Raw genomic sequence first — 17,909 nt, forward strand, 5'->3', positions numbered from 1 at the left:
TCCTTACTCTGAGATTATACCGTCTGCTCATGGACTCTTCCACAAAGGGAAGAACCTCTCCACATTTGCCCTTTCAAGCCCCCAAATAAATCAGCTCGTGATTTCTGTGTTGTCTTGTTAATACGTGGACCATCTAGTATGATTCGGTGTTTCTATTGGTTGGTGCAGCTTGTAAACACTACTTGTATCTGTCATAACTTGTACCGGACAGAAAGGGGCCATTTGGCCCATTTTGTTAATGCTGATCTAAAGACCCCCCAGATGTGCTTTCTCATCACATCATCTTATGGCCCATCGCCCTGCAGTTCGCAGTATTTAAGGTGCAGATCCAGGTACTTTTTGAAAGAGTTTAAGACCTCTTCCTCCATCACCAACTCAGACATCCACTGCCTTCTGTGTAAAATGTTTTCTTTCATATACCCTTTAATCCTTCTGCCACTTAACTTGAATCTATGAGGCCTGGTTTTTGAAATGTCTACAAAGAGGCAAAAGGTTCCTCTTGTCTACTCTATCTCTCCCCTCAATTTTGTATGCTTCAATCATGTTGCCCCTTGGACTTCTCTGTTCCTAGGAAAACAACCCCAATCTCTCCAGTCTCTCATAGTTCAAATCCCCAGCCCTGGCAACACCTAGTAAATATTCTCTGCACTTTCCCTTAAGCATAATTATGTCCTTGTTGTAAGACAGTGACCAGAACTGCACACCACTCAGTTGTGTTCTCACCAGTGTGTTATACAGTTCACGTTTATATCCTACATTTGTATTCTATAGCTGTGCCAACAAAGGGGAGCATTCTCTATGACTTCTTACAACTGTATCTAGTTTTACTGCTACCTTTTTAGGGATCTGAGCACTTGCACACCAAGATCTCTCAGTTCACAGACCCCTCTCTCTCTATAATCCCATTTATTGTGTATTCCCGTTTACTGTTTGACCTCCTTAAAAGCATTATCCCACACTTTATCAGAGTTGAACTCCATCAGCTACCTTCCTTCCCACATGACCAACTCATTATATCATTTTGGAACTTAGAGGTATCCTCTGCATTATACATTACACAGCCAATTTTCTTTTTGTCATCTTCTAACTTTCTCAATTGAGCCACCCACATTCAAGTCCAAATTGTTAATGTGAATCAAACACGAGGGGTCCCAACCGAGCCCTCTAAAACACCATTGGAAACAGTTTCTATTCAAAAGGACTGATGTGTCCATCTGTGTCCTTAGTTCATACGTCTCGTTTGTAATATTCCTTGAAGCATTGAAGTATAAATATCTCAACCCTTTCAATTTCATTTGGAAGCTTTCGAACCCTCATTCCTTTTGTCTTCCTGAGCCACTAACTGCGTCACCTACTAATGTTTTACCTCCCATTTTCCGATCTGAATATGACCCATCCAAGCCTACACTTTTTGGTGTCCATCTCCCTGCCATACTAGTCTAAAACCTCACCAACAGAACCAGCAAAAGTCCCATGGAGGATATTTGTCCCAGCTCTGCCCAGGTGCAACCTGTCAGATTTGTACAAGTCCCACCTACTCCAGAAATGTTTGTAATGCCTCAAGTATCTAAAACCATCCCTGGTAACAATTTCTGCAGCTGCACATTCATCTGATCTATCTCCCTATTCCCGCTGTCACTAGAACTTGGCACTAGGAGTAATCCTGAGATTGTTACATTTTGAGGTCCTGTATTTTATCTCCTAATTTCCTGTATTCACCTTCAGCTCCTTGTTCCTTTGTTTACCTATGTGTACCATAATCACTGGCTGTTCAGCCTCTCCAGAGTGACCTGCAGTTGTTCCATGACGACATCCCTGATCCTGGCACTAGGAAGGCAACGTACCACCCTGGATTCCTGTCTGCAGCCCCAGAATCCCCTGTCCTTTCCCCTTACTATTGAATCCCCTATCACACTAGCCATACTACCTGTTTACCTCCCCTTCTGTGCAGTCCAGCCACCGATAGTCCCATGAACTTGGCTGATGCTGCTTTTCCCTGAGAAGCCATCCTTCCCCCAACGGGAGGGAAACAACCACCGAGGTCTCCTGCACTTTCTTCTAGAGCCTTTTACTTTGCCTGATGGTCACTCGTTCCCTTTTTCCCTGTGTAATCCTCACCTGTGTTGCGACCATCTCACTAACCATGTCATCTATGACTTTCTAAGCATCGTGGATTAGCGAGTTTGTCCACAGCTCCAGCTGTAAAAAGTGGTTAGCTAGTAGCTGCAGCTAGACTTAATTCTCGTAAATGTTGTACAGGAAGCATCTCTTATTTCCCACGTTGCACAAGAGGGGCGCATGTGGGTATGAGGTCCCCTGTTGTGATATCTCACTACTTTAAGCTGGTTGGTTACTTTTGAAAGAATTTAATTAGATTAGGGAACCTTCCTTTTTGTTTCAAATATTTCTATTATAGTTACAAATCCTCACTTTATTTAAGTTAATATATTTTAAAAACTACAAAAAACCTCTACAGGCATCACTTACCAGTTGGGTATCTCCATGGGGTCTATGTCATTTTCTAAACTGCTTAGAGAGAGGACTGCGCTCCGGTCTTTCAACCTCACCTGCTCCCTGTCTCATTTAACTCCCTGTTTTACCCAACTCCAAAGCACTCTCATTTAGCTAAACCATGCTCATAGTGCAGCTTCTGGCCCAGGCTCACTCTTGTCAAGTTGGAGATAATGTTATGTTTAAGCGGAAGAAATCCTAGGTTCCAACTTGTATTTAGAGTATCTTAAATGCTATTTGTGGTGTTTTGTAGGGCTTGGAATATTGCGAAGAGCGTTACACTCAAGATCTGACCTATGAAGCATTTTCTTCAAGGACGAGAAATACCAATGCTCGACTGCTGGGCTGTCAAACTGTAGAGAAATTTAGGAATCATGGTGATAGAGAAGAAAGTGTGAGTGAAGGTGAGTTTACAGTGTTACATTTATTTAGAAATTAAGTGGAAATTTCTCAAGTTTTGGAACTTGGAAACATTCACGCTTTGGTTTGTTACTACCTAGTATTGTCATGAAATAGATTTTCAACGTCCTCATGAGAATACAAAGTTTCAAACACATCTTGCACTGTAAAGGACTAAAATAATTGAGGAAATTGTAGTTTAGGCTGATTTACATGTAAAATACTAAGTGATATCCTTTTACTTACAGGCAGCTCACCAGACACCAGTGTGTCAATTTTCAGTTGGCAGCTGAATACATATGGGCAGCGGAAACCCTCCACCTATTTGGGCATATTTGATATCAATCGTTGGTATCATGCACAGATGCCTGACTCACTAAGGTTAGAGGTTTGAATTTCCTTATTTTTCTATTCATAACTAAGAATAAAATTACCATTGAACAACCATAAAGCACTAAATTGACTGGCGAATTCGGAGGGTGTGAGGATTTGATCACGTGGATATTGTTCTGATACTGATTTGTAAAAGTAGAGGTAGCTTTTGTGCATCTGGCTGTTAGCTCAGTAGCGAACATAAAGAAAGGAGGAGTGTTCCATTTCCTACCTCAAATATCCGTCAGATGGAGCACAGAAATTGGAAACGTTAAGTGTTTCCACAAATACCCCAAGCTATACGTAGAAGATCCCTTATTGATATTGAACACACACAAGTATGATAAAGTGAGTTTGTCTGCTTTAGAGATTGAAGTGTAGCAATGATGCTAAATAGAAAACTGAGATATGCCCTCTGGCTATTCAAAGGTCTGACGTACTAAACAGAAGATCAATTCGGAGGACAACATTGTCTATTCTAGTAAGAGATCCAGCTCTTAGAAGATTAGTACTTCATTCAGCAATTGTGGGTTTTTGTATAGGATCTGATTGATTGCGATGCTGTATCTATCTATATTTTGCCTGCATGCTTATTTCAAAATGCAGAAAAATACTTGCAGATTGTACAAAAGTAAACTACTGTTGATGCTGGAAACCTGAAATAAAATAAATTCTGTAAATACATATCAAGTCAGGCAGCATCTGGAGAGGATAGTTAGTGTTTCAGGTCAATGACCTTTTCAGCAGAACAGGTACTGATTATTGCTTGATATGATTGTTATTTTCATTTCGTGGTTTCTAATTTCCAGAGCAGGAGAGCAACTTCATAACTGCCCCTATTTTGCAATATGGTCTCTCGATGCTGTTGTGTGCATGACCTTTCCGTTTTATCTGCTGGATATCTTGGTACATGAAAGAAGCCTTAGCCGTGGAGTTCCTCCTTCTTATCCACCACCAGAGCAGTTCTTTAACCCTAGTACCTACAATTTTGGTGAGTGTGGACATGTGGCTGAAGTCCTTTATATTGAATGTAATGTTTTTGTAATAAAATGGCAGTGAAAATAAAAATTGATCAAACTAGTAACAATCAGTCACCTTTTCAGGGTGTAAAATGTAGCTATTTGTGAGCATTGAGTGTCTGTATAATTAATGAAGGTCAGTGTCTGATTACAGTTTTTGATGAACTGATCTTAGCTGGGGTAATAGTAGGGAAGCCCCTGATCTCTCTCTCTCTCTCTCTCTCTCTCTCTCTCTCTCTCTCTCTCTCTCTCTCTCTCTCTCTCTCTCTCTCTTTCTCTCTCTTCTCTCCCCACCCCCCCACCCACACCCCACCCCACATCCAGTAGACTGTTGAAATGTGATTTCAAGTTTCATCATGATGTTTTGGCCACACTTGATTAACTGAGAATCATCTGTACCCTTGGAGTCATATCTTGTTAAAGAGCTAACAGAATAAGTTAAAATTGGAGCTTTTGTATTTCTAAACGTTTCCATTGCATCTTGGAAACATGCCATTTTAAATGTATTGGAAATTTTAAGAAGCAGCAAAGGCAAGAGAGAGAGAGAGTTAGTCCGTTGGGAGCTATTACTTCACATGAAGATTCTGCCTCTCCCATGTTGAATGCTCTGTCTCTACCACGAGTGGAAGAGCTGGAACAGTTACTCTGAGCAACAAGTCTAATCCATTCCTATCAACATTCTAGCTGGAGGAGAAGCATTTCCTAGGGTTGTACTAGAATGGAGGTCAAGGCTGTCAGTTAGAGTCAGAGCCCAGCCCAGAAGCCACCTTCCCCTTTAAAGGGAATCTGTAAGCTGTCATTTGAAAACAGAACTATGATCATCCTAAGCTCCCAACAGGGTTTAACAGCGTGGGCCATGAGGGAGTACAGAACCAGAGTGTTGGTGGGTTATAGTGGATTGGTGCCAGGTTCTGGTCATGCTAGCATGACCATTTAAGTGGCCTGTGGGGTCCCAGTATGTCTCGTTGATATTAGAAAGGCTGGGTTGCTGAGTGCACGATTTAGGATTGTGAAGAGGGGCCACCAATGACTAAAGTGGTAAGAAAGAAGGTTGAGGTGCAAGCAGTTAGAATAAGATACAGTGGGGAGGGAATGTTGAATTGTCATATGGTGATAGGAAGAAGTTAATTACAAAGTGTAGAGGGAGAGAGGACTTTACTGAGACTTTTGTCAATAGCAAATGTGCCAGAACCCAAAATGTACCGAATAATGTTTTCGAAAAGCACTGTGTTTCTATTGATGTCATAATATCTCTTGATTAATGTGAAAACTTGCGTTTCTATCAGATTTTGCTATGCTGTTTTGTTTTTTTTTGTTTTTGCTCACATTAATTTTCAGAAGGTTTTTTAAATCCATGGTATGTAGGCATTACTGGTAAGGCTGTTGTTAATTTCCCATCCCTAGTTGTCAGAAAATAGTTAATTTTTTTTTAAATAGCTTCATGACACATGCTATTTAATCTGTGAAGCACTGCCTTCACAATCCAGCAAAGTTATTAGTTTGGGGCTTATCCTGCAGTATGCACTAACAATTTGGAAAGCTGAAATGCAAATGTCATTTAGGCAATTTGATAGAAGTGCTTTGATACAGTGCCTCGATGTAATAAAGTCAGCAAAATGATAACTAATGTTCCCATCCTAATAATTTCCATGAATTTGAAGTTGCCTGAAGGTATTTATGTGTACTACAGCTAATGACTGCTGTGATATATGATTACTTGTCAGAAAAATAAAAATATGATCTTTGTTTGGGAAGGCCACTCTAAGACCATTAGACACGGACTGAAGGAAACCATTCAGCCCATCAAGCGTGCCACACCATTCAAATATGATCATAGTTATTTGGATAATCCTCAAATCCACTTTTCAGTCTATCCTTAACTCTTGATTCTCTTGCTGATTTTAAAAAATCTGTTTATCTTCCCTTTTGATTATTGTAATCAACCCAGCCTTGCCAGCCCTCCACAGGAAAGAATTCCACAGGTTCACTGCTGAGAGAAGAAATTCTTGTGCATCTCTGTCTTAAATATGCAACTCCTTTCTCTGAGAATAGCCCTCTGGTTTTAACTGTCTCACAAGAGAAAAGAACCTCTCCATCTACGTTGTCAATTCCCCTAATGATCTTGTATGTTTCAGTGAAATCACCTCTGATTCTTCTAAACTCCCAACCTCACCTTGTAAGAAAATTCTGCCGCACAAGGCATCGACCTAGTAAACTTTCTCAAGTCTGCTTCCATTGCCAGAAAAGCTTTCCTTGGATATGGTGTCCAAAACTGTCCACAGTATTTGAATTGTGGTCTGATTGGTGTCTTCTATAGCTTTAGCAAGACTTGCCAATTTTTTATACTCCATTCCCTTTTGAAATAAAGGCCAGTATTCCATTTTCCTTCCCTATTACATAGTTTTTGGACTTCAACAATGAGAATTTTTTGTCTTTAAATGTCATTGTCTTGTTATGGACTAGACCAAACCATTTCAAAATACATCAAGAAGATAGACCCTGGACCCTAATTTTTTATTAAACGGCAAGTGTAAGGTGTTGTAGTCCATGTGTGATTCGATTGATCCACTACTAAGCTTTAGGCAAAACATTCTTAATATGGACTAAAGAAAAAAGAATTGGCCATAACTTTAACTCTATTGAAATACTTAATAAAATATTATTTAACTACCGATCATCAATTGTTCCAATATAGCAGCATCCCAAAAACACCTTTGGCAAAGACAAATCCAGCAAAACTCATTTTCCTCATGTGTTATCTCCTCCATTCCAGGAGAAAGGAATGCAGAAATAAACAATCTAGCAGCAAACTGAGAACTCTAGCTTTTTGTTGTAACAGAGAGCTGTTACTTTAGCTTCAACAGCCATCTTCAAATCCCAGCTGAAAACAAAATTAAAACCCGGGTCTGAGCGCCTGATCAACCCATTCTTGCTTCTTTATCTGATTTTTAAAAAAATACTTGAGGATCTCAAGGCTATTTATCCATTGGTTCTGAAGCAGAAATTCTGCCACCGCTGCGGTAACACATGTGCACAAGAAGAAGCACAGAACAAACCTCTCTTAAAGACACAGTACAGTCGACACAGTACAGTCACCACCTCCCCTTTTTTATGATGTCCCTTTAAAATCAAACTTTTTGACCAAGGTTTTCATAATTAGTTTTAATATTTCCAAGTGGCTTGGTGTTAAATTTAATCTGACAAATGCTTATGTTAAAAATTAGGACCTTCTACTACATTTTATAAGTGCTTTTTAATGAACCTTTTATAGTATATTTAGCTTGGAGTTTGAGGGAGCCAATTGATTCTCACCCTGATACTTTTACATGGTTTCAACCATGCAATGGGGAGCATTTTTTTAAAACTTGGAGATTAAGCTGAAGACGTTGTGCTTAAACTGAACTATAAATGTTTTGTATTCTGAAATATTTGTTTTTCTTTTACAGACGCAACTTGCTTGATAAATTCAGGGCTTGTGCATATAACATGCTCTGGGTTTCAAAAAGAGGTGAGATTTTATAACAACTGTAGATATTTAAATGTCACAGGAATAGAAGTGGGCCCTTCAGTGAGATCATGGCTTAACTGTGGCCTGAGTCCATATATCTGCTCTTTGCTGACATCCTCTTAATACCTTTGCTTAACGAAAAACAATCTATCTCCACTTTAAAAGGTCTGGAACACACTTCCACAAACAGCAGTTGACACTAGCTTAGTCTTAATTTTAAACTTGAGATTGTTTGTTTGTTTTTTTTTAAGGCTCTGCCTCCTTCTTCTGGAATTTCCAAGCAGTGCAAATAGTTTATATTTATCTCCCAGCCTTTTCCTGGTATATCTTGAAGACTTTGACCACCTGTTAAGTTTTTTTAAAGAAAACACTTCAGTTAACTGAGGTAACTTATAAACTTTGAAAACAAATAAAGGTCTTAAAGTCTGATTATTTCATAATGCTAAGTTTCAGACAGAACTTGACCCAGTGCACTACTTTAAGCCAGATTTTGTTTCTTTCTCCTCTCTCCATGAGAGTCTAAGTGTCTGAGGAGAGTGGGAGAAAAGGAGAAAACTTCGAGAAAAAAAGTTGTGAATAAAATCCTGTAACCTAAATCCTTTTGGACTTGATGAAAATAAATTTTGTTGATTTGACTATAACCATATCTTTTCAAGTAAGATACTGTGTTTAACTTTTGACTAATGTTTTTGGTCTGAGATGGTACGTTTGATGACCTTCAATTACCGTGTTTGTCATTTGGATTACAGTAATGAATTTGCACTGTTTTGAGTATAATTGATTTGAACTCTAACTAACTTCTTAATCGAGGCATTGGCCATTCTTAACATTTGCAATTTGCAGCCAGGAAACTGACCTTTTATTTTAACAATCTGCTCAACCAAATCTAGGCTTCATCACTTCATAAATCCACAATTCAGTGACATTGTTTGCTACACTGCTATTTACATGGTGTTTTCTTTGTGAGATGTGGATTCTAGATTGTGTAGTTGGCAGCAGAAAATAGGAATAAATGCATCTGCTTTGGTTTGAAAAGCTACAACAAGTTGACTGTGTCACAGGGAGCAGTGTTGGGACCTCAACTATTTGCAAGCCATTTCATTGACTTGGACGAAGGGACTCCATGTATGGTAGTTAAGTTTACCTATGACACCAATGTATGTATCAAAGAAAGTTTTCAAGAGGAGTGAAGGAGGATACAAACAGATAAAGAATAAGTGAGTTGGCCGAAATTTGACAAAATAATGTGGGGAAATTGGTCTGTAAGAACACCCTTTGCTTGGTGTGATTTTTATCATTGTCATAAATTTTAGTATGCTGAGAACTTGGTGAAGAATTGTTTTATCACAACATTACTGATATCTAGTTTGGTTTTCTAGACATTGAACTACTTGAAGAAGGCTGGTCCATTTCTCAGTGAGGCTGTACCTGATGGTTATAGTCGTTGCTTGATGGCTGGCCTTCTCTCTCCAAGGCTTGCAGATGTACAGCCTTCTTGTCTATCACAAGTAAGTTGAGAACGAATATAATATAAAATGTTCTGAAATATTTAAAGTGAAGAAAAGGCCTCATTGTATGATTTTCTCCAAATATCATTTATATTGTACACTGAATTTCTGTGGATTTTTATTTTAGTTTTGTCTCTTTTTTTAATCCATTTCTTTGGATTAAGTGGTCAGCCACTGGTATTGCCAGACACAACTGACAGTGATCATTCCCCTGGAACTCTGTATATTTTCATTCCAAGAATGGGTTGTATTTGCAGATGGCTCAGATAAGGAGCATCCAGATTCCTAACAGCCTCCATGCTCCTTTTTTTGGCTGCTGGCAGATATGCATTTAAAGAGTACTTTTAACCCATATAATGTCCATTCTGCACCTTTATCAGTGCAATAATTCATTAAATTTGAGGTTTATTTTGCTAGGTTACTTCTATATTAGATCCATTTTCATTTCATGAGGACCTTTGTAGATGTTCCTATGGAAAGAGACCCCTAAAGCTCAGATATCCAGAGTGTTAACTTAATATGCACTTTCTTCTTCTAAGGAAGAGAAACTTGAAGCAATTTTGTCAGCAGCTGTGGAATCTAGTTCCTTGGGATTAATAACTGGATGCATCAAACAGTGGACAGCAGAAGGTAAGCCTGAAGTTAAAACCTTTTGAAAATAATCCTGTTTTAACCTGGTTACATGATAATAAAATGTGAGGCTGGATGAACACAGCAGGCCCAGCAGCATCTCGGGAGCACAAAAGCTGACGTTTCGGGCCCAGACCCTTCATCCCCCTCTCCGATGGGGTGAGGGTTCTGGAATAAATAGGGAGAGGGGGGAGGCAGACCGAAGGTAGAGAGGAGAGTATAGGTAGGGAGGGGATAGGTCAGTCCAGGGAAGACGGACAGGTCAAGGAGGTGGGATGAGGTTAGTAGGTAGGAGATGGAGGTGCGGCTTGAGGTGGGAGGAAGGGATGGGTGAGAGGAAGAACAGGTTAGGGAGGCAGAGACAGGCTGGACTGGTTTTGGGATGCAGTGGGTGGAGGGGAAGAGCTGGCCCTGGTCCGACCCCACCACCCAAGACATTTTTCCATCCCCACCCCTGTCTGCTTTCCGGAGAGACCACTCTCTCCGTGACACCCTTGTTCACTCCACACTGCCCTCCAATCCCACCACACCCGGCACCTTCCCCTGCAACTGCAGGAAATGCTACACTTGCCCCCTCACCTCCTCCCTCACCCCTATCCCAGGCCCCAGATGACTTTCCACATTAAGCAGAGGTTCACCTGCATGTCTGCCAATGTGGTATACTGCATCCACTGTACCCGGTGTGGCTACCTCTACATTGGGGAAACCAAGCGGAGGCTTGGGGACCGCTTTGCAGAACACCTCCGCTCGGTTCGCAATAAACAACTGCACCTCCCAGTCGCAAACCACTTCCACTCCCCCCTCCCATTCTTTAGATGACATGTCCATCATGGGCCTCCTGCAGTGCCACAATGATGCCACCCAAAGGTTGCAGGAACAGCGACTCATATTCCGCTTGGGAACCCTGCAGCCCAATGGTATCAATGTGGACTTCACCAGCTTCAAAATCTCCCCTTCCCCCACCGCATCCCAAAACCAGCCCAGTTCGTCCCCTTCCCCCACCGCATCCCAAAACCAGCCCAGTTCGTCCCCTCCCCCCACTGCATCCCAAAACTAGTCCAACCTGTCTCTGCTTCCCTAACCTGTTCTTCTTCTCACCCAGCCCTTCCTCCCACCCCAAGCCGCACCTCCATCTCCTACCTACTAACCTCATCCCACCTCCTTGACCTGTCCATCTTCCCTGGACTGACCTATCCCCTCCCTACCTCCCCACCTATACTCTCCTCTCCACCTATCTTCTTTTCTCTTCATCTTCGGTCCACCTCCCCCTCTCTCCCTTTTTATTCCAGGACCCTCACCCCATCCCCTTCTCTGGTGAAGGGTCTTGGCCCGAAATGTCAGCTTTTGTGCTCCTGAGATGCTGCTGGGCCTGCTGTGTTCATCCAGCCTCACATTTTATTATCTTGGATTCTCCAGCATCTGCAGTTCCCATTATCACTTAACCTGGTTACATCCCTGGTCATTTTAAAGTTTTGCATTGGTTTCACAATTTGATTTGAGCTTATGTGACAAGACAAAATGTATCAAGTTAATAAAATGGACCAAATTATGATTTGGATTTTGGAAATTCTACTTTTCCAACTTACATTCCAAAAATTAGCTTACTATTCTGACCTTTGTAATGTTGCTGTCATTAAATTTTTGTAATTCTGTATGAGTTTTAAAGGTAATTGATACCATTGAAGCTGTATGTTTCCAGAGGCCCAGACTAATTTCTGCGGACTGAAAAGTGTTATAAGCATTTAGTATTGCCCTCATTTTACTTTTCAAAAATGACTGAAAAGTTGAAAGTAGAATAACATTGAAAGCTTTGAGGGACTGAATGGCCCACTGGTCTCTTTCATGTCAAAACTGTATTTATATAAAGTCTGAAAGAGGCAAGAAGAAAAATAATGGGTCCAGAGGTCATTCAAAGCATCCTATCTGGTCTAATTGTGAAGTATCATGAGCTAAAAAACATACCCAGCTATTTTTCCTGGTGAACACTAAAAGCCTTGTCAGTGAACAATCTTTGGTAGCCACTGCTGATGACTCTTTCCATTAGTCTTTTGATTATTTGAAAATAGATTGATGGAGCAGTAACAAGGACTGGTTGGTTTGATTTTTGCCTTTTTACCTTTGGCAATTTTTAACATTGAATAGGTACCCATGGTTTAGTAGCTATACTGAAACAACTTTGCTGTCAGCACACCATGCCTTTGACTTTGCAGTACCCGGTGCCTTCAGCAGATTTTTGATGTCACATGATGTGAGTTTAATTGACTGAAGAAATGGCATCTGTGATGCTCGAATCTCCCAGTGGAGACTGAGATGGATCATTTAATTCAACAGTTCTTCTGGATGAAGTTGCTTACAGAGCTTCAACCTTTTTTCTTTTTGCACTAATATACTCTCATCTTTCAGGATGTGGAGCCTTATCCTCCGATGGATTTAATTTTCCACAACCATTTATGCATCTGGCAGGGCTGCAGAGTTTTGATCTGTTCTGTTAATTGTGGGATTCTATGGTTGTCGTTTACTGCATCAAAATTACTACTATAATAGATTGTCACCATATTTTTACCCATGCACGGTGCTTCTCCTGACATGCTATCCTGCATTCTTTGTTGAACCAGGCCCTGCTTCTCTTTATAAGTATTTGTCTCTAAAAATCTCCTGTTCAAACAGAAAGAGGGAAAGCCGCCTTCAGAGGATCTGAAAGGGTAAAAATGTATTTGGTGAAAAACTGAAATGTTATTAGAATCCGAAGGAGTTGAAGGAAAAGAACCTTACGACTGCTTTTTTTTTTCCCTCCCCTTTGCTTCCCTCATTTGCAATATTTATGTCATTTCTTCCCATGGAAACATGGGAATTAGGAGCAGGAGCGGAAGCGGGCAATTCATCTCTTGGAACCCGCTCTGCCATTTTACACAATCATGACATATCTTGTCCCGGCCTCAACCACACTCTGCTGCCTGTTCTCTATTGTCCTTCACCCCACTTTTCATCAGAAACATCTGTTTCTTTCTTGAATCTGTTGATTGATTCTGCTTCGACTGTCCTACGGTGTAGTGAACTCCACAGTTTCACAACCCTCTGAGAGCAGTAGTTTCTCCTCATCTCAATTTTGAACCAAACTCTTCTCACTTTATGGCTTCTTGTTCAAGATTCTCCCACAAGGGAGAACATTTGTTCAGAATCCACCTAATCAAATCCGTTTAGCACTTTTACATATTGTACCTCAATCAGATTCCACCCACCCACGCTCCCGCGCCCCCCCCCCCCCCCCCACTTCATTCTTCTGATCTCCAGCAAGTGCAAGTACAAGCCCAAGCTATTCAACCTCTCTTCTTACAAGAGCTCTTTCATCCCTTGAATCAATCTGGGTGAACTGCTTGTTGTGCCACCATATCCTTCCTCAAGTAACGAAACCAAAAGACTGGACCCGATACTACAGGTGTGGTATTGCCAATGCCTTGTATAATTGTAACCACAGTTTTTATAATTTAGTCCTTTTGCAATAAATGCCTTGATTCCGTTTGCCTCTTACTATATGCAGCATATAATATGCACTTGCTGTGATTCATGCACAAAGACACACAGATGTGTCTGCACTGATGCAATTTGAATTTGTTTCCTGTTTAAATAATAATTTGACCTTTTATTTTGCTCCCCAAAGCAGACAACCTTAGAATTATTCACATTAAACTCCATCTGCCACATTCTGGTCTATTCTCCTAGCCTGTCAATATCCGTCTGTAAATTCTAGATCGTCAGCACAGCCTGCTTTCTCGAGTATTTTAGGATCCTCCACAAACTTTGCTATGCTACACTCTGACTGTGCTTGCTTGTCTCTTGGTATGTTTATTGGTTTGTGTCTGGCAGTTCTGAGAGAGAAACAGAACTTGAGTTGAGTTAAGAGTTGTTGATTAGCAGTTCAACTTGCCTCTTTTATTGCTAAAGGTTTTAAAACACAGATTATAATAAATTTTCTTGTTAATGGAGAATACTTGTTCTGCACATTTCTTCTAACTTGAATTACATAAATAAGTAAAATTGGGTAATTCAACAGTTTAATCAAGTTTTCAAATTTGTGATAACTACCCCAGTGTGTCATGACATTATTCAGATTTTACCCTTTTGCTGTGATAGCATTCAAACTTATTACCCCAGAACATTAGCCTGGATCTCTGGCTCACTAGTCCAGTAACAATACTGCAAGGCTGCAACTTGCCATGATGATAATGTTTGTTGTGATCTTGGAACAGACCCCTACATTTGGTTATGATACATCAAGGGATCAGTAACACTCTCCCCAGTTTAAAGTAAATGAAGAATGGGAATCTCCCATCCTTACTCATAGAATAAAGCTACACGATTCCATGGGTTTGAACTGCCAAATGTAAGCTTTATTACACCAAACCAAAAAATTAAAATAGCTTCCAATATCTATCTTTAGCTGATTTTGAATGTTAGCTTATGAGGAAAACAAATTATTTGGCAAACTGTGGTCATGTGTTGTAACCTAAATGTTAAATGGCAGATGTGATTTGTATTCAAACCGCTCAGATGTGAGTAATTACATTGAGACACTTGGATCTTTTTCCAGAGTGTTTTCACTGTTCATTCTCTTAAACTCCACTGTTTACTCCTTGCAATTTCATTCTGACTTAGAGTGCTTAAAGATGTGCTTACTTGCTGATGGTTCAGCCTCATTTTCTGGGCAGCACCCTGACACCAGTTCTCTGGCAAACATCCAGATCCTTTTTCAGTTGGTGCAGAGCCCCTCTTGGCCCTGTTTACATAGCACCAAAATGCAGCACCAGTGCCTGAAGCCTCCTCTCAGTTTCTCTGCTGGTGGTCACCTCTTGGTGTATTAGCCTAATCCGCCAGTTCTGCCTCAGTTCTGAGGAAGGGTAACCTGACCTGAAATGTTAACTGATTTTTTTTTTCCCCTTCACAGATGCTGCCAGACCTGTTGAGCTTTCCCAATAACTTCAGTTTTTCTCTGTTCTTCCTGGTTCCCGTGACCATTTGGCCTTTCAGTTTCTTCTGGACTCCTGGCTGCTGCTTCAGCTACCTCTGACCACTTTTGATATTGGCTTTTACTATGTCCTTCTAAGTTCTGTTGGTTCTTTTTTTTATATGGACTATACTGGATGCCATGACTCCTAGACCTTGTTCCTGATTGGTGCAACTGTCGACCTATATGACTGAGCATTTAAATCTTTAAAAGAGACCCAGCACACAGTGCACAACCATGTTTCTAACCACACGTAGACAATTCATGCACCAAGACATGCACGTTACCAGGAGCTGCCATTCTTGGCTTTCATCCCATGTAAATATTTCCAGGCGCCTAGTCAATGAGTTGCTGAGCACATTTGAGTTGTCTTCAAGTACGTCCTATCGTATGTTCAAAAGTGACAAAAGCAGTGTTAAAACATTTTGTAAGTTTGTGAAGGATTGAGGTTCTGCTTTTCTTTAAAAACAAAGGTGGATTAAATCCTACAAAACATTTCTTTACCTTTTTGCCATACTTCATGAAGGAATGAAAGGACCTGATGAATTTGTGTTTCATTTTTCTTTAGCTATGATTTTTGTCTACTAATTCCATAATTAGAGCAAACTGCAACTGAATTTTCCAGAATAAAACTTCGGTGGAATGCCATGAACATCTTTAAAAGAAAACTTGACATTTTGCCATAAGTACTTGGGGATATATGTTGATCTTTACTTTAGCTGTAGAAAGTAATGCTTTTTTTTTTATTTCTTTGCCATTAGAACAACCTAGATCAGCTGCTAGTCTGCGCTTTGTGCTTGAATGGACATGGAAAAAAATCACACGAACCAAAGAGGAACTTGACAACATCTGTAAGTCTGAAACTTGTGAATGTCTTTTATTTTCAGTAATTCTTTTGGCTTTTGCGATACTTGGCCTAAATCACATTGTCTGTGATTGGAGAGAGACTGAGGTGGAAGAAAATACTACACCCATTTTCCCTTGGCTTTTTTCCTTTCTGAAAAGTGATGACTTGCCTCACTAGCAGTTTCATGCAGGACAGCTTTGTTTCTCATGACAAGGTGTAGAGCTGGATGAAGAAGAGCAGGAAAACCAACATTTCAGGTCTGGACCCTTCTTCAGAAAGGGTCCAAACCAGAACCGTTTTCTGAAGAAGAATCCAGACCCAGAACGTCAGCTTTCCTGCTCCTCTGATGCCGCCTGGTGTGCTGTGTTCATCCCTACACCTTGTTATCTCAGAATCCTCCATCGGCACTTCCTACGATCTCTCAGCTTTGTTTCTCAGCTGCACTGAATATTTTTCAATTTGCTACCTGTTAGCACCCCTAAAATTAACTTTGTCTCCTTACACTTGTTTTTCTTAATGTTTGTAGTATTTGGATTATTTTTAATCACATGTCTCTGTGGATAGTGGATTATTTCTAAAACTATAAAATGAGACTGTTCCTGCATGCATATGCATGAACAGGTAATCATTTCAGCCAATTGATTTTTGCCGTCTGTACTACTTAGTCACTTTCTTTGTTTCATGCTTTTGTGGGATAAGGAAATGGGTTTGCAACTTGCTGAGATAGGTACATGTATCCCAAAATGTGGAAATCAAAGGACCAAGGCAATCATTATGTAGCTTGTGTCGCTAAATTATTAGTGATTCTGTTATTGCCAGAGCAGTAGACCTATTAATTTGTATGAATCTGAAATATTTTTGGGAAAGAAAGTATAAAAAGGCTGTATCAACCATATTAACGTGAACTCCACGAGTGGCTTAATTTGAAAAAAAACAGGTGTATGGCAATGACAAAGCAGAAGGCATTCTTGATATATAGAACATAGAACATTACAGCGCAGTACTGGCCCTTCGGGCCTCAATGTTGCACCAAACTGTGAAGCCCATCTAACCTACGCTATTCCATTTATCATCCATATGTTTATCCAGTGACCATTTAAATGCCCTTAAAGATGGCAAGTCTACTACTGTTGCAGGGAGGGCATTCCAGGGCATTACTCTGAGCAAAGAACCTACCTCTGACACCTGTCCTATATCTATCACCCCTCAATTTAAAGCTATGTCCCCTTGTGCTGGCCATCACCATCCAAGGAGAAAAGCTGTCACTGTCCACCCTATCTAATCCTCTGATCATCTTGTATGTCTCGATTAAGTCTCTTAACCACCACCTCTCTAACAAAACCAACCTCAAATCCCTCAGCCTTTCTCCATAAGACCTTCCCTTCATACCAGGCAGCATCCTGGTAAATCTCCTCTGTACCCTTTTCCAATGCTTCCACATCCTTCCTATAATGCGGCAACCAGAACCACACGCAATACTCCAAGTGCAGCCGCACCAGTGTTTTGTACAGCTGCAACATGACCTCATGGCTCTAAAACTCAATCCCTCTAGCAATAAAACCTAAAGTGCGGAAGGATATTGCAGGTTGCAGGGGGACATAGATAAGCTGCAGAACTGGCTGAAAGGTGGCAAATGGAGTTTAATGCGGAAAAGTGAGCGGTGATTCATATTGGAAGGACTAACAGGAATACTGAGTACTGGGCTAATGGTAAGATTCTTGATAGTGTGGATGAGAAGAGAGGTCTCAGTGCCCAGGTGCATGGATCCCTGAAAGTTGCCACCCAGGTTGATAAGAAAGCATATGATGTGTTAGCGTGCTAATACAGAAGGAATTGCATTTGTCATTTCTTTTTGACCATGAAGTGCCTGAGTGTTGACAGTAGATGAGAAATTGGACTAAGTATTTCCCAGCATTGATGTGTTGCTCTTCATTGAGCACACTTTTTATTTCCTCTTCTCCTGAGCAACTGCATTCCTTACAAGAATTAACGTAAACCCTTTGAATTAGGGGAGTTATAAATATTCTTGCTTCCTGATTCACTGTGAAGTTACATCTCCTAATTCATAGCTTATTTCTTATTTGTAGGTCCAGAGTACTTATTGTTCTTATGA

The 17,909-nt window shown here is 40.5% G+C and overlaps 1 protein-coding gene across 1 annotated transcript in view; it reads left to right on the plus strand.

The window, feature by feature from the left end:
• ahctf1 (AT hook containing transcription factor 1) overlaps positions 1-17,909 on the plus strand; it is an 85,171-nt gene that overhangs the window by 20,407 nt on the left and 46,855 nt on the right. Inside the window, exons 8-14 of the mRNA XM_048536609.2 lie at positions 2,765-2,915; positions 3,159-3,291; positions 4,092-4,273; positions 7,748-7,809; positions 9,189-9,317; positions 9,857-9,947; positions 15,711-15,800. Of these exons, the coding sequence (XP_048392566.2) occupies positions 2,765-2,915; positions 3,159-3,291; positions 4,092-4,273; positions 7,748-7,809; positions 9,189-9,317; positions 9,857-9,947; positions 15,711-15,800 (838 nt within the window). The remainder of the gene's footprint in view (positions 1-2,764; positions 2,916-3,158; positions 3,292-4,091; positions 4,274-7,747; positions 7,810-9,188; positions 9,318-9,856; positions 9,948-15,710; positions 15,801-17,909) is intronic.

This window comes from Stegostoma tigrinum, chromosome 9 (genome assembly GCF_030684315.1).
Source record: "Stegostoma tigrinum isolate sSteTig4 chromosome 9, sSteTig4.hap1, whole genome shotgun sequence".
Classification (NCBI taxonomy): domain Eukaryota; kingdom Metazoa; phylum Chordata; class Chondrichthyes; order Orectolobiformes; family Stegostomatidae; genus Stegostoma; species Stegostoma tigrinum.